The sequence below is a fragment of the Mangifera indica genome, unplaced genomic scaffold (assembly GCF_011075055.1).
Source record: "Mangifera indica cultivar Alphonso unplaced genomic scaffold, CATAS_Mindica_2.1 Un_0081, whole genome shotgun sequence".
Lineage (NCBI taxonomy): Eukaryota > Viridiplantae > Streptophyta > Magnoliopsida > Sapindales > Anacardiaceae > Mangifera > Mangifera indica.
In genome coordinates, this window is record NW_025401173.1 from 59962 (window position 1) to 84283 (window position 24322).

The window sequence follows — 24322 nt, forward strand, 5'->3', positions numbered from 1 at the left end:
TTTTTGAACTAAATCATATTCGAGTATATCTAAATTTGATTTCGATTTAATTTGAATTTACCCTTATTTCAAATATAATATTTTTTTTGGTTGAATAATTGTTGGATATGGCATCAAGGTGATTTATTATCAGAACAAAGTTTCGTTTCAGTTTAGATACAAGAAGTTCCCAAGCAGCAAGAAAACAATATAACCCTGAAAGGAAATTTCCCAGAAACGACGTCGTGTAATTCTTTCCGTAATTCCTTCAGAGGGACAAATCATATTCTTTTTCTTTCAACCACTCCCCGTTCATTAACCTTCTAAAGTTCACGCGCCCAGGTCCACGTTTCGCTAGATCGACCCAATCCAAAGTGGTGGGTCCCATACCCACGTTTTAAAGACGCGCTGGCGTGTGCGAGCTGTGGTAGGGATTCAAGAGGAAAGTAAATTCCAAATCAGCAGGCTAGCGGAGGCAAAAATAAAATAAAATTAACGCGCTTCTTGTTTTTATTTGATTAACAAAGAAGGAGCACACAAAACATAAATAGAAATAGAAACCGAAAAAAAAAAAAAAAAAAAAAAAGCAGGGCGCAAGTAACTGCCAATTTGTGGGAGAACAGGGAATGAACAACAAGCCAGGGTCATTATCTGCTCCGTGGTCCGTACAAAGAAGGTTCTATTAACGAACCTTAATTGAATCTACAAGATACAGGAACAGAGTCGATCCAATTGAGGATTGTTATCGATTTCGGGTTGGGAGTTGCGATTTTTTTGCTTTTGGTGTTTGGATCGGGAAGAAGATGAGCGGATGGGATAGGGTTAGATCGTCTGCATCGAGATTGGGCCAATCATCGAACGGTTACCAGCGCATGCCACCGCGTACGGTTACACTGGGCCGAGTCCAGCCGCAGGCACCTGGTAGCCGTAATATACACTGTAATGACCGCGAAGCCAATGAACCTTTCCGATTCAAGGTTATCTGTTTCTTTATTTCTTTTATTTTGGTATATATTTATAAAATATGCATAAACAGGTTACTGAAATCTTATTATTTTCTTGATGATCCGAGAAATTAGGAACTTCACTTAACTTAGTATAATACGAACCTTTGAAATTAAGTGTTTAATGTTGGTTTGATGGCTGCTAAGTAGACAATGGCAAGCGCGAAGTGCTGAAGCAAAGTAGAAATTAGGTTCATCAGACCATAAACTTTAATCATTTCAATAGGTGGTTGACAATTAATCAACACTTTGTTTGGTAAGAGGGAAAAAACAAAGAAGGAAATGTTTTGGGAGGAAAAAACCTAGCGGCTTGAACGAAATATAAAGAGGAAGAAAGTCTCAAGCCCCTATAAACCAATCCTTCTATAATTATAATGGTCTTAAGAGGGAAGTGGAAAACTGAAAAGACATTGAATAAAGAAAATTAATTTAGTTCCTAGTTTCTTGTTGAGAGAAGAAAATAAAAAAAAGAAAAATTAGATTATTTTTTATGTTTTCTAAGAGAACAATGACTATAAACATACAAACTTGTAATGGTAATTTTGACCTGTAAAGATTATCTCTCTTCCCAAAGGATACCAAATTGTCAAAATTGAAAGTTCTAATCTTTGTCTTTTCTCTTATCTGCATGATTTTAACCAAATGGACGGAAGGGATAATAAATCCTCTTCCCATCTTTTTCTCTCTTATTGACTAGTAATTTCAGTAATTGAACTTGCTACTTGCTGTCTCTTGTTTGGTAGGTTTCTTGCATAGGCTGCAGTGCACAGAGTAAAAATGTTTTTCTTGAAGTGTACAAGTATCAACAAGTAAATAAACCTATTTGATTCTAAAATTAAAATAAGTTTGTTTGGAGTGCACTCAGGAATTAGGTCCAGTGTTTGGTAACGATAAGTCATAGGGTCAAATTTAAATTTTGCTAGTAAAGAAACAAATGTATTTTTAAGGATGAAACTTGAGCAAGTCGCAGTCAAATACAACTGAGCTCTATATATTAGGTGCAACTTAATCCGTAGTCATAATCTGTCCTTAAAGTACTTAGGTTTTCCATTGTTCTATAGTCTTAATGTGTCCTTAAAGTACTTGAGTATTCCCGTTTAACTACTTCATTCCATTTCTTTATAGACCATGGTAAATGCAAACATGGAAGTATTTTCATTATATTTGGTGCCAAGCACTTCAAGATTGATCAACTCATGAGGCTCCAGCAATGCAGCTTTTCTGTCTTCCATTGTTTTATCCAATATGGAAGAGTAGTACTGACAATGAAAAAACTAATTATTTCTTATCAACTAGTTTGAAAAATGATTTGACGATCAAGTTTATGCTCCAGAACTGAACACGCCAGATGGGATTTTCCTAATTTTTGAAACACAGGTTTTCTTGATCAATAATTTAAATGTAAACTGACAAGGCAAGTAATTTACTAAGAGATTTGCAAATAATTTTGCAAAAAATGTATGTTCTCACCATCACAGACTTGCCTTTTTTGGTTCAAAGCCTATGCTCATAATGTACTATTCTACAGAGGGTATCTTAATAATAGCAATCAGAGGATTGGGACTAATTAGTCGTAAAAATTGATGTATATGAATATTTTTACTTGATCCAATATGGTAGCTCTGTCTATTCACTTGCATACACATGTTGAATTTATAATTTGATTTGTAAACTACACTTGTAAGAATGTGGTATCTAAAAAATGAATAATCTTAACTGTTGTGATGAAATCTTAATCTTTTGCTTGCTTGCTTCTGGTTGTAATGGTGTGGTTTTGATTAGTATTGAATAATTTGTTTCAGGGGAATTCTATAGCAACTACAAAGTACAACGTTTTAACCTTTCTACCAAAAGGATTGTTTGAACAGGTAACCTGGATTTTAAGCTTGCTTATATCTGAATTAAGAGGATAAGTTTTATTTTATCTTTTTTTTATGCATTTAATAATGTTGTGTTTGAAGCCAACTAAGTCATTTCTATATGAAACAGTTAGGGATAACAATAAAAGATTTTTTTTTTTTATTGATTTCTTTTGTTCCTGAAAGAAATTGTGTTTACTCTGACAGTTCAGGCGGGTGGCTAATTGCTACTTTCTCATGATCTCTATTTTGTCAACTACACCAATGAGGTATGGCCATTTAAACCTAAGGTGGGGAGTTTCTTTTAAAATATGTTGGGGAGGTACACATATTCTGTTGACTGCTTAAACATGGTTTACGGTAGTTGTGACAATTTTCCCAAACATTCCTGGATTCAGCTTGGCTCTCATAATTTTCACTTTCAACTAAACTACTCTTATTTTTTAAGTTAAATAATGCCATTTTGTGATGCTCTGTTTAATTATTTATCAAACAAGAGTAATTTACATCCTGATGTGTCATAACGATTAACTGGCTAACAATTTTTTAATCATGCAGTCCTGTGAATCCTGTGACAAATGTGGTTCCTTTGAGTCTGGTGCTTTTGGTCTCACTGATTAAAGAGGCATGGGAAGACTGGGTGAGTATTGCAGTTTTTGCTCATGGAAGTATGCCATCTTAGTTGTTTTTTGTTATAAAGGCATGGGAGATATGTGTAGCTCTTGAGACACACTATAGTTTAAGTGTTTGAGTGGTTTAACTTGAGGAGCGAAGTTTGTCTGTCACTTACCGCTATTTCTACTTGTGTGTTTATTTTTTCCTTTCAAATTGCGTGCAACAGAAGCGTTTCCAGAATGACATGGCAATAAATAGTACTCTTATAGAGGTACTGCAAGATCAAAGGTGGGTGCCTATTCCTTGGAAGAAGCTGCAGGTTGGAGATATTGTCAGGGTGAGTTTGTTACACTTTTTATGTATTTAGCATTTGTTGATTTGTCATATGATGAGATCTGGTTTCTTAAATTTTAATATAATGCAGGATATCTACTGTACATTGCAAGGGATGTTGTTTATCAACTCCACTGAATTTTTTCACTGTGTCCTAGACATGTCATTTGGCGTTGTGATATTTCCTTTCGGAGATAAATTTTTTATTGGGCTAGTTTAAATCTGTTTGTCTTTGTTCCCCTAGTGCATGTGATTGGAATTCCTAGTTCAGAATGAATGCTGATTAATTGACCATTTGTGTACAATTTACCTTGTCAAATCTTATAATTCACCTTATGCTTCTTTTCTCCTTTCTTCTAAAACACATACCTGTTTACTTACATTTGGTGTTTTGTTTTTTATCTTTTATGAGTCCCATGCATTTTAGTTTTGTGCCCCCTAGGTACTGTAGTAGTCACTTGGATGTGAGTAAAATATTATTAATGTTATTCTCTTTTGGCATATTAAGTTAGGATCTCCATTTCTTCTTATTATTATTGTTATTTTTGTTGTTTTATGTTTTGATATATGTGATTGGCTAAGCTATATGGAAACCTGTTTTTGCCTTAGCATTGGGAGGTTTGCCACTTTTGCATGAATTCAACTCCACTTTGATGGGTGAATCCTGGGCTTTCGGGTTTAGCCAGAGTTTTTGTCTTCAAGTTTCTTCCAAATAATTGATAGTGTCAACATTTAGGAATTTATAATATCACATGCAAACGTTATCTTGTAGGTGTAGTAAAAACTGATTGCTTGTTATATGTATTTACTCCAGTTAACATTATTCACTCTGTCAATATGGAATTATGAATTGAGGCAAAGCAACATCATTTTTTGACTTGCAATGCTAAGATTTTTGAATTATGTATTCTGCTCGTTTGGGTAATATAAGATCTCTATTTATTTTGTTTTGGTTAAGTATGTGAAAATCATCTATAGTATCAAATATGATATCAAATATCAGTGGAATTTTGTATCTTTTGCAGGTAATGAAGGATCAATTTTTTCCTGCAGATATCCTTTTCCTTGCTAGTACAAATGCAGATGGTGTTTGCTATATTGAGGTTCAACTATTCTCTGTTGTACTATTTGATATGGTTTTGTTGACTTTTCAGTTTATCTGATAAAAGTTAATTCTCTGTTATGTTATGTTTGATTCCATGGTTTATGTTTCTTCAAATTTTCGTTTTGGTTGCAGACTGCAAATTTGGATGGGGAAACAAATTTGAAGATCAGAAAGGCATTGGAAAAGACATGGGATTACTTGAATCCTGAAAAAGCCTCTGAATTCAAAGGTTGAACCTTTTTAGTTGTTCTTCTAATCAGTTTTGTCTCTTCAAAGACCTATATTATGCACACTTTAATATTACGCTGTTCAGCATTTTCTCAAAATTTTATGGTAAATAGGAAGAGTTTTCATTTATGAAAGATACAAATACTGGCTGTATGAGTCCCCGTGGAAGTTATGTAAGAAGATGATGTGACAAAGAAGACAAGCAAGTGAATGGGGAGGGTAGGACTATTGTAGCTTATGGATTCTGTTATTGTGTTGATTCAGTCATAGAAATATTGAATAACATATAAATGTAAATTCTACTCTATTGAGTTCCTGAGGTCAATCTTTACTCAGTTATCATCTATACATCCTATAGATTTTCCTTGGCCATCTTTTATGATTTTATTATTTTTCTTGCTGTAGTCTTTATGCTTGGACCATTGTTTTATTTCATGTGCTGAATCATCAGTTGTTGCCTCATATATCTACTTGTGTCTTGGAGTTAGTACAGAACTGCTAGTTTAAGCTTTGTGGGAGTTGGTTTTCTCAATCCATTTGAAGCTGATTTACTCTGTTATTTCCCTCGCTATCTAATATCTTATTATTAACAGTCAATTTTCATGGCAGGTGAAATTCGATGTGAGCAACCGAACAATTCATTGTACACTTTCACTGGCAATCTTATAATGCAAAAACAAACATTACCACTCAATCCAAACCAAATTTTGCTAAGAGTATGTTCCCTTTTTTGTGCAGTCTACTTTAAGCGTATTGAAACTTAAGCCAGAATGTCTTTCCTGAACTTTTTTATAGAATTTCACAATTCTGCTAATAATATGTTATGTCAGTCCTTCAATCTCTTTTTTATTTAATCTAATTAGTTTTCATATTTCATTGTCTTTTCAGCTCTTTGGAATTCTGTTAGAAAGTATGCATTTGTGAAATTCTCTTTGTTTTTTTCTGGGACCAATCATTGATTATGCATTTTCTGGAATCTCTTGTTTTCATTGTCACTGTTGATCTTTTTTTTTTTTTTCACTAATAGATGCTGTTTAGTCATTGCAAACTAGAATTATATTTACTCAGTAACTCAAGCACTGTGGTTTCAGGGATGTAGTCTCAGGAACACCGAGTACATCACTGGGGTTGTCATTTTTGCTGGTCATGAAACAAAGGTTCGTAATTGTGACGTGCAATGCAACAGAAGATGCTTGTTTGCAATGATTTTATTTTCATGGTGATGGAAATTTTCTATCTCAGTGGAAGTTACACATTTTGTAAATGTTGTCAGCACAATGAAGTTTTTCAATAAGTTGCTAATTGGATCAATCCTGAATCCTGGGATTTTAAGTGTTACTTTTTTTTCTAAACTTGTTTGACAGTATGCTTTTTCCAGAAGTTTCTGATTTTGTTTCTATCTGATAAGCATGGGTTGTTTTGCTCTTAATTCCCTGACTTTTGTCCCTAGTTCTGATTATTTCATCTCTTGGATAATTGTGATTTGGGGTTGGAACTGTAGGTCATGATGAACTCCATGAATATTCCTTCCAAAAGAAGTACCTTAGAGCGGAAACTTGACAAGCTTATACTCGCTCTTTTTGGCACTCTCTCTGTAATGTGTCTGATTGGATCTATAGGAAGGTTTGACATTTCTTCTGTCTGTACTTCTATAATTAATTGCTATCATTTTTTCCCTTTTAGTTATCTTTTTTGTTTTTCGTTTCATATATTTTCCAATGCAAGTTTTTTCACTTGAAATTCTGCAGTGCTATATTCATAGATAAAAAGCAGTACTACTTAGGTCTTCAGAAAATGACTGGAAGTGTGGACGATGATCAATTCAACCCTGACAACCGTTTTCTGGTACCATAAAGTTCCTAAAGTGCCATTTGTTGTTAATCTTGATTTACTTAGTTGATTCTGTTTCTTGGTTCTGCAGGTTTTTGTGCTGAATATGTTTACATTAATTACTCTCTACTCCCCAATTATCCCCATTTCCCTGTATGTTTCCATTGAGGTAGGTTTCTTTGCAAATTACAATTTTTTGACTGCTCTAGCTGTGCATGAAGAGTATGATTGAAATGTCTCTCCCATGCAATTTCAGACAATCAAGTTTTTCCAGTCCACTCAATTTATTAACAAGGATTTAAGCATGTACCATGCTGAAACCAGCACTCCTGCTTTGGCTCGGACATCCAATTTGAATGAAGAATTAGGACAGGTAAAGTTAATCCATGTATACCTTTTTTGTTTTTTTTTTCAAAAAAAAAAAACCGTAGAGGAAGTTTCTTAAAGTTATATGCTATGAGATAAGTGAAAAGAGGATTACAATAGATACAATTAAATATCAGTTGGTGGAGAATTTCCCTGGAAATAGAAGAGCATCATGCACCACTTCAGTGTGAGATTAAACGGTAATTGTGAATGAGGGATGTAACAAACCTATGTTAGCAAGAGTCTTTGCTAGTTAATTCCACTCATTTAATATGAGAAAATAAGTTGTTCAAGTTCTGAAGACATGGAAGAGACAAATGGTATGATGAGGCCTAGGAAAAAACATGGACTTCTTGTGAAGACGAAAAGATAACTAAAAGGGAGTCAGTCTCTGTCCATAAACTGTGTAGTGTCTAGAGTATGTGAACTCTATTACAAGATCACTGCCTTGATATTTGCATAGATTATAAACGCCAAGAGTCATTGCAGTACCTCTATGAAATCATTTGTATGAGCTTAAGAAAATCCACTATTAGCAGATATGCCTGCCCTTAGGGGGGACTATAAGTTTTCACCTTTATCTAAGGAGAGGGGAGAGATTTCTGAAGACCTTCAATATTTAAGGGTCTTTGGGATAACTAGGAACAAAACGCAATAATAATATATGGCAGGATCATCAGAGTGCAATATGTTCCTTGACATTCTTTGCCAACAAAATGATTAACTGCAACATGTTTCTTACCATGTTGACTTTTGTAAATGAGCTGCGACAAGTTATTTTATTTATTTTATTTAATTCTATGTAGATTGTATAGTCAAAGTCATGATTCCTTATGCTGTGAATTGGTCAGGTGGAATATATATTTTCTGATAAAACTGGGACTTTAACAAGAAACTTAATGGAGTTCTTTAAGTGTTCAATTGGAGGAGAGATCTATGGAACTGGTATCACTGAAATAGAGAGGGGGGTTGCAAGGCAGACTGGCAGAAAAATTCAGGAGGTACACTTTGTCATCAATATGTGATTTCGTCATGACACCTGATTTTTATGTTACAAAGGTCATGATATGTCTAATATTATTGTACTTCTACAGCCAGAAAAGCCAGCCAATGCACCTAATGAGAAAGGTTTTAATTTTGATGATCCAAGACTTCTTCGGGGTGCTTGGAGGAATGAGCCTAATCCTGACATTTGCAAGGTAGCTTGTTTTGTTTCTTATAAACGGAATGTGAGATCAGCGGTTATATTTCATATGATAGGAGTACTGTTTCAAAGATGAACTTTTATAATAGCAGAAATAGTAAATCTTTTGTTCCCCACTAAATTTTATTTTTTCATGAAAAAAATGATTTTTGATAACTAATAAATGTGATGGTAAATTAGAATAATTTAATTCTATCTAATTGTATGAGTTTCTATCTGATTTTTTTTTTCCCTGGATCATTTTAACAGTTATATATATTTTTGCACGTGTAATATGAAATTCCATATGAAATTTTAAAATGATGAAGGCAATGGTGAAACCATGAATTTATTTGAAAGGGCACTTTAAGAGTATCAAGATATAGTATATTTTTTTACAAACCTCAACAGTGCAGGGGAATTTATTAAATAATTTTGGAGTAGGAAATGTAAAATCTTGTTTTCTTTTTTGAACTTCATTTATTAGATTTATGTTTCAAATTAATAATGTAAAAATTTTTTAAAAAAAATCGAGACAATAATTTGAAGTTAATGATAGCATCCTACCTGCGCCCCCTTCCTAGTGTAGGTTCACCTACAGCTGCAGTCACTCCTTCCAGTAGGTTGATGTCAACAGATTCTGCTACTGAAATCTCCTTGTTTTCTCAACATATCAATTTTTCTGCTTTGTGTGATCATGAGTTTTATAGTTTTGTGTCAGAATAACTGGTATGTTGCCTTGGTGGAGCAAGCCAAACCTGTTTTATGGTTGAGCTATAAATTTAGATTCTTATTTTGCTTTGGGTTGCTGTTGAGGGAGCCTGTTTATTATATCACAACTAGTAATATTTTAATCTGTTATTAATGCTTATCAAGTTAAATTTCTTTATTAGTATTATTGTTGCAAATGAGGGGATAGGGACTGACCTATAACATTTCACAAAGAACACTTTTGGCTCTTCACAAAGCTTCAAACAATTTATGAAAATATATTTTATTAATTCTGATGTTGCTTGATGCCTGAATTGTGCAATCCAGAACAAAAGTATCCTTGAACCCCAAATTACTTATGGCTTTTCAAGTGTGATTTTTTGCTTGTCATGTAGGAATTTTTTAGATGCCTTGCTATTTGTCATACTGTGCTTCCAGAAGGTGATGAATCCCCAGAAAGGATCACTTATCAAGCTGCCTCTCCTGATGAGGCTGCATTGGTTACCGCTGCAAAAAAATTTGGGTTTTTCTTTTACAGGTTTGTAATCTTACTCTGTTTTAGACCTTTTCATGAAGCTTCTAAGTTTTATAGTAGTTATCAAACATGGTATTTAGCCATTAGCCTATCAACTAATTGATCTTGGATGAGGCACTCTCCCACAACCTAATGGCCTTGAGGGAATTTGACATCTGGTTTTGGTATAAATTGAGGGAGCTTTTGTTGGTCAAGATATTTTTGGCCTATTTGTTGCTAATCCTTGTATCTGTTCTCAGGCGTACACCTACTATGATTTATGTTCGTGAATCTCATGCAGAGAAGATGGGTAAAATGCAAGATGTGTCATATGAGATTCTCAATGTTCTTGAATTTAATAGGTTGGCATATATTCTTCCTTGAATATATTCATCTAGCATGTTCTTGGTTGATAAACTAAATAACTGTAATCCTTGGTGCATAATAGTACGAGGAAGCGCCAGTCTGTTGTATGTCGATATCCTGATGGTAGGCTTGTTTTGTATAGTAAGGTAATTGTGTCGTTTTGATTCTTACATATTGCTAATTTCATTTGATGAAGAAATTGACCTTTGGCTAGAATGATGCTTTTCACAGGGTGCTGACACTGTCATTTATGAGAGACTGGCTGATGGAAATGAAGACTTGAAGAAAGTAACTAGGGAACACTTGGAACAATTTGGAGCTTCTGGGTTGCGAACGCTTTGCCTGGCCTATAGAGATTTGAGTCCTGATATGTATGAAAGATGGAATGAGAAATTTATTCAGGCTAAGTCCTCTCTGCAAGATCGTGAGCAGAAGTTGGATGAGGTGAATTCTGTTTGGAAATGTTGTCTTTTTGTTATAATAATTGATAGCTACTTAAGAAAATATGCTTACAAGATTAATATAACGTCTAAACAATGGACATTCTAACATATTCATTTTTTACTTGTGTGATGCTCTACATTTTTTCTTTTCATGGTTGGCATTTAATATTTATTTGGAAAGAAGCATGTGTATGTGTGTGTGTATATATATATATATATATATATATATATAGTTTTGTGTTTCATCACTTACAGAACATTTTTTTTAAAGTTGCTTCAGTTTTTTGTGAAATAGTTTGATGATCCATACTCTTTGATTTCGATGATTTTACTCTTGAGCTAAAGTGTGTGTTCATTAGAAGCTACATATTATTTCTTTAGTTAATTTGAAGCTATCTTCATTGCCAGTTTTACTTTAATGATTTATTGTCTTGAGAGGGAAGTGCTTATAATTCGGAGTTAGTGATTAGTTTCAGTTAAATTTTATTATGTTCTGCTAAATTATCTACGTTATTTTGCTTCAGATATGGCAAAGTGAAAAATGCTTCTTTATATCATTCTGAATTAGTGTCAGAGGATTATAGTCAAAATATAGAAAGAATGGAGCATGATCTTTAGATGCATTTTTGAAACCGTTTATCTGTTTCTTTATTGCCAAATATTTTAATCATGTTTTTCTTTTACTGGGATATCATTCTAAGTGTGTATCACTGAGAAAATGTGAAAATTATTCAGGTGGCAGAGCTTATAGAGAAGGATCTTGTTTTGATTGGTTGCACTGCTATAGAAGATAAACTTCAAAAAGGAGTACCAGCTTGCATAGAGACTCTTTCTAGAGCTGGAATTAAGATTTGGGTGCTAACAGGAGACAAATTGGAAACGGCAATAAATATTGCCTATGGTGAGTCAGTAAATTTAGATGACCTGGTTTGGCTCTTTGAAATATATCTTGAATTAAGATATTTTGTGTTTTTTGCCCTTGAGATTTATATCTCTGCTTTTAATTTGCTTTAGCGTGCAACTTAATTAACAATGGAATGAAGCAGTTTATCATCAGTTCAGAAACTGATGCTATTAGAGAAGTTGAAGAAAGGGTAAGTAGCATTCCTTAGCTAACAATGGTTTAGATGTAAAGGTAGTAATTTTACCAATTGTCAATGTCTATAATTAGCTTAATGATAATTTTTAATTGAATGCCTGGTGTCAGGGTGACCCAGTGGACATTGCACGTTTTTTGAGGGAAGAAGTAAAAAGAGACCTTAAAAACTACCTGGAGGAAGCACATCAATGTATGCGCTCTGTATCTGGACCAAAATTAGCTCTTGTTATTGATGGAAAATGCTTGATGTATGCATTGGAGCCTAGTTTGCGTGTAATGCTGCTCAACTTGAGCTTGAATTGTAGTTCTGTCGTCTGCTGCCGAGTTTCTCCTTTACAGAAGGCACAGGTAAGGTTCCTGAGGGAATCTAAACTCAAGAAAATTGGCTGTGTACCATGCAATTCTGAACACTTCATTTCACTCTTCCTGTTTTTGGTATCTCTTTCTCTTGAGATGTGCTTTTCATTTTAATTTACTCATACTGAATTGTTATTGGTGTGGGAAAATTTGGTTACAGGTTGAACCAGTGGTAATACCTTAATGTGTTTCCTTCTCAGGTGACAAGTATGGTCAAAAAAGGTGCAAAAAAAATAACACTAAGTATTGGCGATGGTGCCAATGATGTTAGCATGATTCAAGCTGCTCATATTGGCATAGGAATAAGTGGGCAGGAAGGAATGCAAGCAGTGATGGCTAGTGATTTTGCCATTGCCCAGTTTCGCTACCTTACAGATTTACTTCTTGTGCATGGTCGTTGGTCATATCTTAGAATATGCAAGGTTTGTGTTCATTACACATTCAGAACTCTGTTAAATACTGTGTTTGAGTGATAATTGTTTACAGTAATTTCTGATTTCAGGTTGTGACATACTTCTTCTATAAGAATCTTACTTTCACTTTGACTCAATTTTGGTTCACCTTTCATGCTGGATTTTCTGGTCAAAGATTCTATGATGATTGGTTCCAGTCATTGTTTAATGTTATATTTACATCCATGCCCGTTATAGTGCTAGGACTTTTTGAGAAGGTACTGCATCCTTTTTAATGACTTTTGACTAGAACTTTTTACTGCACTGAAGCAATTACCATAATATCATGTTGTTTCTTTGTTAAATTTTCTTTTTGTCAGGATGTCAGTGCAGCCCTTTCAAAAAAGTACCCTGAGCTATACCGGGAAGGAATAAAGAATGTCTTTTTCACATGGAGAGTCGTGGCAGTTTGGGCCTTCTTTTCTGTCTACCAGTCTTTAGTCCTTTATTACTTCGTGGCCTCTTCCAGTTTTGGTGGTCAAAATTCATCAGGCAAAATATTTGGTATTTGGGATGTCAGCACGATGGCTTTCACATGTGTTGTAGTAACTGTCAATTTGCGTCTTCTTATGATGTGCAATTCAATCACGAGATATCATTATATAACTGTTGGGGGCAGCATCTTAGCATGGTTTATATTTGTTTTTTTATATTCAGGTATCACGACTCCACATGATCGACAGGTGAGTGCTCTGCCTCTTCTCTGCTTCTCTTGTGGGGGGTGTCTATCACCAGTACCACTATTGTATTTTTCTATGTTCTGATTTGCCTTTTTTAAAATCTTTTCTTATATTCACTGCAGGAGAATGTTTATTTTGTCATATACGTCTTAATGAGTACATTCTATTTCTACTTTACACTTATTCTTGTTCCAGTAGTTGCGCTTTTTGGTGACTTCATTTACCAAGGGTAAGGTTCAGAAACACATGTTGAAGTACAACAGTTATTCTTGTGAAATGTCATGTGTCATCAGTGTGTGGTCATGCATTCTTGATAGTTGTTATCATGCTTCAATTTGCTGATCTTAAGCATGTATGATTGTTTAGTGTTGGATACTTCCACCCAAAAAAATATTTTTGACACAAAATGCATTCGCGCATGTGATCATAATGCCCTGATAATTTTCTTTTTGTTGCTTTTCATGACATTGGCTTATTTGGTTTTTGATTTTTAATGGTGCCTAAAGCTACATTTTCTCAATTATATTTGACACTAAATGTTTGTTTCAATGCAGTGTTGAAAGATGGTTTGCACCCTATGATTTTCAGATTGTTCAGGAAATCCACAGGCATGAGCCTGATGAAAGGGGGACAGGCTTGTTAGAGGTTGGTAACCAGCTCACACCAGAGGAGGCAAGAAGCTTCGCAATAGCTCAACTCCCACGAGAATTATCAAAACATACTGGATTTGCATTTGATTCCCCCGGGTATGAGTCATTTTTTGCGGCACAGCTAGGTATATATGCACCACAGAAGGCATGGGATGTTGCTAGAAGAGCCAGCATGAAGCCGCGGCTGAAGTTACCAAAAAAGAACTAATATCTCAGAGACACTGCTAGTGTACAAAGTTTTGACGGTCCTCTTTATAGAAATTTGTAAAATTAGCTTGTTCATATTTTTTTGTTTCCTCAATCTCTATCACGATTTCTTTCCATTTTTAGTTCCACACAAATCTGTTAATTGTTTTCTCTTTTTTTTTTTTTTTGGAGGAAATCATCCTAGTATTTATCAGGTTTTTCATGGTTGTATAGCTACTTGCAAGGTACCGGGGGGATCGTTATTGATGGTGCGGTGCAATTTAATTAGGTTTAACTCCTGATTCAAGTTGTACTTGATGAGTTAAATGAACTCTAATAGCACAAAACCTCACGTATCTCTGGAAACATGACGAAATCAGAGTAACTAGCATTGTTGGATAATTTTGTTCCTTATTTTTATTTGAGTTATGCAACACTGTCCACCTCTTAGTTTTTATAACTAGGTGGTGTGAGCATTATCACTGTGCAAGGATAAGGGAAACTTGATGCTTTATTAACTTTACATTTCCATTTGTCCTGGGTGATACGTGTATGGTTAGAATCAGCTGTTGGGTGTGACACCATTATTCGCATTTAATGTGATGTATACTGTTCAATTGGCCCAATCTCTTTACATTTAATGTAATGTGACAATCAATTTGATTATATGTTTGGTTGCCTATTATGATGGTTTGAATACTTTCTCCAATAGTGGACACGTGGTCATGATGGATGACTTAAATCTTTTTTCACTTGAAGGAGATTTACCCTCTCTGTTGCTTCGGGTAAGGCCCGGCATATTTGCACTATGCGGCAATATATAAATTGGTGTCATGAGTTATTTACACTAATATTTTAAAATTCAGATCAAACCAACTAATTTAACCAATTTGGTTAAGACCCACCAACAATGGTGGTTTTGGGTGACAATCCAATGACTTGCTTCAACCAAGAGACTCGTGTCAATTGGCAAGTAATTCACTAGTTTAGAGCAAAAATGAGTTATTGAAAATGAATCAAATAATGAGATTAACACTTAAATGATTAGATCGATGTCGAAAATAATTAGATCAACACTAGAAATAGATCAAATGATGAAATCAACTTCAGGAGATGAAATAATGATTTATTTGTCAGAATCAATAACAAAGAGAAAAATTAGAAAAAACTAGTGTGTAGTTAGATTTGTTCGACCTATTTTTTAAATACTTAAAGGAAAATTTTTGCTTTGATCCCCACATAGTGGACTCAGCCTTGCCTCTTAATCGGATCAATGTTTAGTTTTAAAATGAAAACTATGATCTATATGCTCTTGGTGTGAGTTATTTGCACACTTTTAGTGATATTGGGACGTTGAGATACTAGGCGGACCATCATATATCTATCATTCGGTAGTCAAACACTACTTAAGACACAAATTCCGAAGAATAATCTTATCTTCAATGCAATATGTCACATTCAAATGCCTATAATTAGATCATTGGTACAATTATTATTCTTCAATATATAAAAATTGTCAAATATATATGGACCATGGAGATTCTCACGCCCATACTCAAGAGTGAATTGGATGGTGATATTTATGGTCTTAACAATATGTCTCATAATGTAGATGGATAATGTTCATTCCATACATGTAGTAAATTTGGAAGTAGTATATAAGAAGGAATTAAGTAGGTTTGATGTTGATATCCTTAGAAAAGACTTTGTTCTTTGTATAGGGAGTGGCAAATTGTTCTTTATTTTCCTACCCAACTGATGGTGTGAGGAAAAGAGATAAATAATATAGAATTAGAGTAAGACAATATATTGTAATAATAAGTATTAATTTACGCAATAATGATGATATGTCATTATGCGATCAAATATTATTTTATTTTTAATTTAAAATCACTTAATTATATAATGATACGTATATAATTAATAAGTAATACTATATATACATATTTTAAGTACATAAATATATATACTTATATACTTATATATGTCATTATGTGATTATATATTATTTTATTATTAATTCAAAATCACTTAATCATATAATAATATATATAATATGTATCCAAAATGGGCATACATAGATTTATTGATAATGAATACATAAATTAATATTTGTTATTAATACGTATAGTTTTATTATATAAAAATATAAATCACAAAATTGACATAATTTGTTTAGGTTCTACTACTGTATTTTCAACACGAATATATGAAAGTACACCTACATGAATATGAATATACTAGAATGCTCATACAACAACACAAGTATATATGTATAAAAGTATTCATATGTCAACATGGATATATAAGAGTGATCACATATCAAACCTAGTACGTCTATATGTATGAACACAATGAACCTAGTACTTGTATGTAAGAGTACTCACAATAAATCTACTACTTAACATAGTACTTGTGTTTAATTTATCATTACATAAGGGCCAAAAGACTTATTCCCACCCAAGGTATAGTGAACTCTCACATTTCTATCCACTAACTTTCAAAAACCCAAACACCCATCCATAGTTTGGAAAACTAACACTTATCCTCCAAAATTAAGTTAAGATTAAGGGTAAATTTGTCATTTAATAATAATATTTAATATTTATATCATTTTTCCCCTTAATTTGAAAAACTAACAATTTCCTATAAAATTAAGTTTTGAAAAGTGACATTTTCCCCCCTACCTAGGGTTTCCAATTTTGCCGATGAATTTCTGGGCAACGATGGCCGATCTCTCTCCCTCCTGATGTCATCTTTTCCTCTGGTGTCCAAAAGAGATCGATCTCCTCATTTGGATCGTCGTCGTTGTCGTCTAGATGAAGCCAACTTCTTCTGGACGACGAAGATCCAGATGAAGAGTTTTGACTCTTTGTCTGGATTTCATCAAATCCAGATATCGTCTGCTAATATTGAACACTAGAGGGAGAGAGATCAATCATCTTTGGTCGAAAATTCATCAACGAAATTGGAAACCCTAAATAGGGGGAAAATGTCACTTTTTAAAACTTAATTTTGGATAAAATTGTTAGTTTTTCAAATTAAATGGTAAAATGATATAAATGTTAAATATTATTGTTAAATAACAATTTTGCCCTTAATCTTAACTTAATTTTGGAGGGTAGGTGTTAGTTTTCCAAACCATGGGTGGTGTTTGGGTTTTTGAAAGTTGGTGGGTGGGAATTGGGAATTCACTATACCTTGGGTGGGAAAAAGTCCTTTGGCCTTACATAAAACACTCTTCTTCTCACACTTGTGCTTATAGTTAATATGTGAGATATTACGTTGTTTAGAGGTATAATATTATATTCAAACTCTCAAAATTTTATTTTTATTTAAAATTGAATTCTTTTTTAGATAGTTTTTATAAGAGTAATATTATATATACATATATTTTTTATATAATTTGAATACACAGATAATATGTTATCATGTGTTGGACGTTATTGTATCTTTAATTCATATTATTAAATATCATAAGTGTATATGCATAATTTTATTATTTTTTTATAAAAATAAACAATTTTATATAGACACATATAGAAAACCAAACCTCAGAGGTTAACAAAACTGATAAAACACTAAAACTATCAAAGAAAAAACTTGAGTTTGAGCTTTTATTATGACTTATAAAATTTTTACTTATCCAATGTAACAGTTATGAGTTTAATTATTTAGAATTTACCCGTACAACTAATCCAAATAGAATTTTTTTTATTTTAAAAAATATATATATAAAATAGAAAAACAAATTATAATATTTCCACAATCAAGAATATGTAGTAATTAATATGTTATGGGTAATTATTGATGCGATTCATTGACACCATCAACTTTTGAACAAGGAATAGAAACTCTAGGCATCCAATGACCACCTATTTGGATGCCATCCTAGATTTTAAAAAAAAAATTAATAAGTAGTTGGATTTTATATTATTAATTTCTAGTTGTCACAAAAAATAACTTATTAAATATGCTTGCAACCTTAGCCTCCACCCTCCTACTCTGTTGCTCTTATCTCAGTAAATACATTGTAATTAAATCTAATTAATTTATTTCTTCACTATCATCTAATATCTGCAACTAGTTAGAAGACAGATGCAAAGATTAACAAAACTGGTTGAATATTAAAATTTTTATAGAGAAAGTATAAATTTTTTTTTAATTACGTTTGTGAAACTTTAACTTACTTAATATAGTAGTTATAAATTGATTATTGTATCTGTATCTCAGATTTATCCGTCCAATCAATACGTATGGAATCCCGGTTAATAAAAAAAACAAAAACCTAGCTGAAAGGCTTTTATTTTAATCACATGCAACGTGGTGAAAGAATGTTGGGAGCCACCATTGAAGTTGAGTTTTGATGAGCCAGAAGGTAGATGTGATCTTTTCTATCATTTAATCATTATATAATATAATTTATATTAGCTTTCGATGTTGATTTTACATAACAAATATGGGGAATACATTTTTTAAAAGGTCTATATATTCAGAGATAATTTATATGAAGCTGCAAAACTTAATGCTGGTTAAGATTTATAGGTGTGGGTTGAGTTTATAGCCATGAATAAATAGGACATAAGGCTTAATCAAGAATGCGAATAAAGAAACTTGTACAAGGAAAGTGTATGAACGTAACAAGTGATACTTTATATATAAACTTATATGTATATATAAATTTATCTATATAAACTGAGTTAATCATATTTAATTGGGTGTAAAGTAAGAGAATCGAATCACAAACTATCACTTCAATTTATATATATAAGTTTATACATTTTGTTTATTCGAATAATTTTATTTGGACATAATATATTCCCATTGCCTCAATTTAATTAACAAATATACTTTCTTTACCAAGGGCACAGAACAGAAGCATGCATGATTAAGCATATAATTAACTTGGTAGGCCCTCCATATATCGGGCTGCTGTTAATAAAAAATGATATCATTTTGTGTGGGAACATTTAACAAAGTTGTCTTGTACGAATCCATAAAAAGAAGGTCGGATTTTACCTTTTTTATATGCATGATTCTATGTAGGAACAGTACAAGTTCATTTTGTAAGGCTGAAGCAAGTATAGATTATAGTTTGCAGACTAGATGAGTTCTGTCAGGTTAAAGAGAGATTGAATTGTTACAAATTTACAAGCCAGGGTGGGCTGTATTTGATAGGACGTCTCGATTTGTATTCTGGTTCTACAATGGCTAAAATCCAACGTCACAGCAATAGTTTATAGTGGCTCGATTAAAGAGATCAGATTCTTTCGTAGAGCTGAATTCTGGGAACGCTGCATTAAACCATAAAACTTATTCCGCCCTCAAGACTGTAGCAATGATAAGGTTTTACTGGGTAAGTTTAAAACACTCATACTCTCATTCTTCTATTCGAATTTATTAATAAAAATATTATTTAATTAAAATTATTTAAAAAATTAAAAATTTATCATATTATTTTATTTAATTTAAAAATTAATAATTTTTTATTCAAAATTTGATAAGGAATAATTTTTCTTTTATATTATACTTTTTAATACTCGTCTCTTTTCTAGTCATTAATGTTTTCCCTCCCTTCGATTTCTCTTATCACCCTCCTTTGTCATCTTTATTGGAGAAAGACTAGAGGGAGAGAGAGTGTTGACAACAAAAGAGATGATGTTCATCATAGAGGAGAAAAAAATTTTAAAGAGAAAATAACCACTTTTTAAATCTTGAATAAAAGAGAATTATTAAATTTTTAAATTAAGAGAAAAATCTGATAAAATTTAGTTTTTTAAAAATATATTTAATTAAATAGTATATTTATTTTTAACTCTAACAATAAATTTTAATAGAATAATAAGTATTTAAACTTTTTTAAACTTAACAGATAAAATTTTGTCATTTTAACAAACCTTAAGTGGGAATAAGTCTTTTAACCTTAAACATAAATCCACAAATAATCATGTTTAAGCTCGTAAAGTAAAATAAATTATGGTAGTAGTCAAATTGCATGCATTTTGTATCATAAATCAAAATTTTAATTTTTTTTGGTATTGTATATCATTTATCATATAAGATACACATTTTTTAATTGTAATAATAACATAATAAAAAAGTTTTAATTATATATTATCATTATAAAAAATATCACAAATATCATTTAAAATTTTATTATTTTTCAGATATATTTCTACTATATTATCACTTCTCTAAAAAAAAATATTAATTCGTATTAATAATATTAATAATACCGTGTATTAGATGATTTATCTATTATATTTACCATTTTTTTATATTTTTTTTCGTATTTATCATATTATATCTTATCATACATTTCATGTATCAATAAATATAGATAATTATGATAACAATAAAATTATAAGTACATATTTTTATTACATAATTTAGATATACAGATAATATATTATTATCTGATTGAGTGATTTTAAATTAAATATAAAGTAAAACTCTAATCCAATAATAATATATTATTTATATATATAAATTATGTATAAAAATATATACACATAGTATTACTCCTGTGTTAAATAGTTGCCTTCCCTAAATGCATGTCCATATTAAAGCTTTTTTCAAAAAACAAATCCTCTAAGATACGGAAAGTCTAATTACACAGAATACTATTCTTATTGCTCGAGTGTTTGGGGGATGGACACAACCATTGTTTATACTGAGAATCCATCTTCTTTAAATGAGCTTTTCATATCAAAGCTTCATTCCCAAAACTGTGTCAATTAAGTTGATTAACTTGATGGTGGAATGAGTATAAGCATGATAAGACAAAACAGATTTTCATATTAAAAACCTACTTTTATGATTGCTCAATGTCTTATATCTACTTTTCTTTGTTCTATTATACCCTTTTTTTTTTTTTCTTATTTTCTTTTTCTTTAATTAGTTTAGTTTGTGTGGGATTTGGAAAGTTTTGTTAAATCTCTCTTGTTCCAAAAGTTAGCTCAAGGGATAAAGTTTTCCCTCATGCTTATATACCTACACTTCATTTGTTTTCTAACCAATTAAGGATGTTTAATAATCTTTCTTTAATCATGTATTAAGTCGTTAGTTCAACACTACTTACAACAAACCCAACACTAACCTTCCCTCAACTTGAGTTTCTACCCTATGAGGAGTGAAGAAGGTGAGACCTCCCCTTTATAAGCGTTCGAGAATGAGATTTTACTAAGTTTAGAGCTAGAATCACATAAACCAATACCTTCCCATGAAGGAAACGCTTTTAAACCTTGAGTTTTCATACTTGTTATGCGAAAACACAAGATATTCGTAATGAAAGCCAACATTTTATGTGGAAACTGTAACAAGAAAAACCACAAGCAAATGATAGAGAAATTCAATATACTAAAGTTTAATTACCAAGATAATGCAAGAGATTGATAGTTCTCTTGAATGTCTAATGCAAAAACTTTAAAATACTAGCCACTTTATTAAGTTTCTCTCAAAACTTAATAAAATTCACACACTGCATATATTTATACCTAGAATAAAACGATCATTCCACTCTATAAAACATCTCATTCCAAATGGAACAACCCATTAGAATAACCAAAGAGCTTACAAAACGACCAATGAACAACTAGTGGAACAACCTCATTTTGATTTGTTACAACACTTGTTATGCTTATTCACTGTATTAGAATGTCTATTCTGATACTAAAACTCTCAATTTTTCATTTTGATTGTCTATTCCTAAATTTAGGTCACCGTATCCAATAATATCTACCTTGACATGAATTCATCAACATGAACCAATTCAAATTTAACCTTCAACATAATTTTTTACCTTTTCCACAAAAAGTCCCTAAGGGCATACTTAACACTAAATATCAATTAAGTTCAAGCAATGCTCAAACTTGCTAATTGAAAAATGTTTGGTGAGCATGTCAACTAGATCGTTTACAATACAAATATTCTTGATGGAAATATCTCCCTAGCAAACACATAATGTACAATATGATACCTGACATCTATATGTATGGTTCTCTCATGGTATATCTAGTTTTTTATCAAGTGAATACTTTGACTGTCACAATAAATAACAATAGAATTCAACCTAAAAGTGATTTCACTCACCAAAATTTTGAGTCAAATTTCCTACTTAATGTCTTTGTTAAGACCATGTGTTCTACCTTTGTGGTCGACTAAGCAATAGTAGATGGAACAGTGGCCTTCCATTGACTACACATCCTCCCAAGGTGAACACATATTTGGATAATCTAAGTCCACAAAACTCATCAAAATGTCACTACTTCTACCATACTCCAAGCATGCATCCATGTTGCCTATCAAGTATTCAAGGATCCACTTAACAATTTCTTAGTGTTGTTTGCCTAGATTTGCTAAATACTCATGACACTGTTGCCATGTGTAATATCTAGTCTGGTACATACCATCAAATACATAATGCTTCCAATTGCACGAGTATATGAAATTTACGATATATGACTTATCTTATCATATAGTGTAGGCCACAAGTCTTCTAAAAACTTGAAATGAGTTGCAAAAAGAGTAGTCATTGGTCTAGCCTTTTTCATGTTAAACCTATTCAATACCTTTTTTGCAAAAGCCTTTTGGAAAGAAACAACTTTCCTTTTGATCTATCTCCAATGATCTTAATTCCAAAGATTCTTTTAGTAACTCTTGAATCTTTCATATCAAACTTAAAACTCAATTGTCATTTCACTTTTTATATCTCAATCATGTTAGATGTTACAAATAACATATTTTCCACATAGAATAATAAGTATAAACGAGTACCATTTGGAAGCTTCTTGAAATAAATATGATTATCATAATTAGACCTCTTAAACCTAACCCTCTTCACGAAATATTCAAATCTCTTGTACCGCTACCTAGGTGATCACTAAAGATCATACAAGGATTTCTTCAACAAAAACACATGATCTTCTTTACCATGAATTTCAAAACCCTCTAGTCGACTCATATAAATCACCTTATCAAGATAACAATGAAGAAAAGTAATTTTCACATCTAGTTGTTTTAACTTTAAATCATTTGTTGCAATCAAAGACAATAAAATATGAATGGAAGTATGCTTAACAAATAGTAAGAACATTATTAAAATTTATGCATTGTACATGGTTGTAATCTTAAGCTACTAACATGAGCTTGTACCTTACATCTATGACGTTTTAATTATCAATCTTTTTCTTGTAGATCCACTTACAATCAACTATCTTTTTTATTTCTAGAGACTTCACAAGTGTTTATGTTCGATTCTTCTATAAGAATTGAAATGCTTCTTGCATAGTTAAGATCCAATTTACAACATTTTCCAAAGATATGGTTTCCTTATAGCTTTTAGGTTCACTATACTTCACCTCTTCAGATATGACAACGCAATATGCAAAGTTTGAATAGTCGTACTTCGTTAGTGGTCTAATTGTTCTTTTAGGACTATCTTAGCAAGGTTGTAGTGTTGTTATTTTTGTTCCTCTTAAACCTACTCTTACACGTCTAAATTCATTTCATCAATCTATGAATCACTTTATACTAAAGTAGAACTAAAAGATTAGTTGGGCTGAATGTCAACTTCAAAGTCAACCTGTTTTTTATCTTTCTCTATGCTATCCTAAACAAATGACTCATACTTCACTTTCCCTTTAAGAATTGAAAACTCATCAAATGTCACATCTCTACCAATCATAGACTTAGAACCCTTTTGATATGTACACCATAACTTGTATCCATTCACAATAGATAAATACTCAGGAAACACATATTTCTCTGCTTTAGGTTCTAGTTTTCCTTATTTTACATTAGCATAAATAGGACATTCAAACACTCTTAATACAAAGTAATCAACTTGTTGGCCACACCATACCTTTTCTACAATTGTGCACTTAATACATGTGTTAAGAGATAAGATCTATTAGCTAACCATGCTTAATAATTAGTGAGAAAACTTTTTTCTTAAACCTACATTTGAAAGCATAAATGTAGCCTTTCTAAGTAGCGTTCTATTTACCCAACTCCACTTTGTTGAGGAATACCTATAACAAATCTATATTTTGCAATGACTTGATTCTTACAAATCTCATTTATTCATTGCAGAATTGTAACATGTTACATATTCTATGTCTGTTGATGTGCTTTCTCATTTGCTTCTTAACTAGAGTCTTCTGCTTCTTGAAAGTAGCAAACACTTGACTCTTCTTATTAAAAAAATAGGTCTGCACTTTTCTAGAAAAGTCATCAATGAAGATAACCATGTATCTAGCTTTACATCCCTTTGAAAGAACTTGGGATGACCCTCAAAAGTCCGAATGAATATAGTCAAGAGTCTCCTTGGTCTTATGTATGATTATGTTGAAACTCAATCTC

General features: G+C 32.1%; 1 protein-coding gene across 2 annotated transcripts; it reads left to right on the forward strand.

Annotated features, from left to right (window-relative positions):
• The first annotated feature begins 532 nt into the window (after nucleotides 1–532).
• LOC123207481 (phospholipid-transporting ATPase 3-like) lies at nucleotides 533–14362 on the forward strand. Of its 2 annotated transcripts, XM_044624940.1 has the most exons (27): nucleotides 534–956; nucleotides 2786–2851; nucleotides 3050–3111; nucleotides 3401–3482; nucleotides 3684–3794; nucleotides 4816–4893; nucleotides 5028–5124; nucleotides 5733–5839; nucleotides 6215–6280; nucleotides 6625–6746; nucleotides 6872–6968; nucleotides 7045–7122; nucleotides 7210–7326; nucleotides 8171–8320; nucleotides 8414–8518; nucleotides 9609–9751; nucleotides 9988–10089; nucleotides 10176–10239; nucleotides 10325–10537; nucleotides 11272–11437; nucleotides 11551–11630; nucleotides 11744–11983; nucleotides 12193–12414; nucleotides 12495–12662; nucleotides 12765–13127; nucleotides 13247–13353; nucleotides 13679–14362. In XM_044624940.1, exons 1-27 carry the CDS (start codon nucleotides 783–785, stop codon nucleotides 13980–13982), a joined length of 3684 nt encoding a protein of 1227 aa, XP_044480875.1. In that variant the 5' UTR covers nucleotides 534–782; the 3' UTR covers nucleotides 13983–14362. The 2 variants fall into 2 exon arrangements, with proteins under 2 accessions (XP_044480876.1, XP_044480875.1); XM_044624941.1 differs by lacking the exon at nucleotides 12495–12662 and having other exon boundaries at nucleotides 533–956.
• The last annotated feature ends 9960 nt before the right edge of the window (nucleotides 14363–24322 follow it).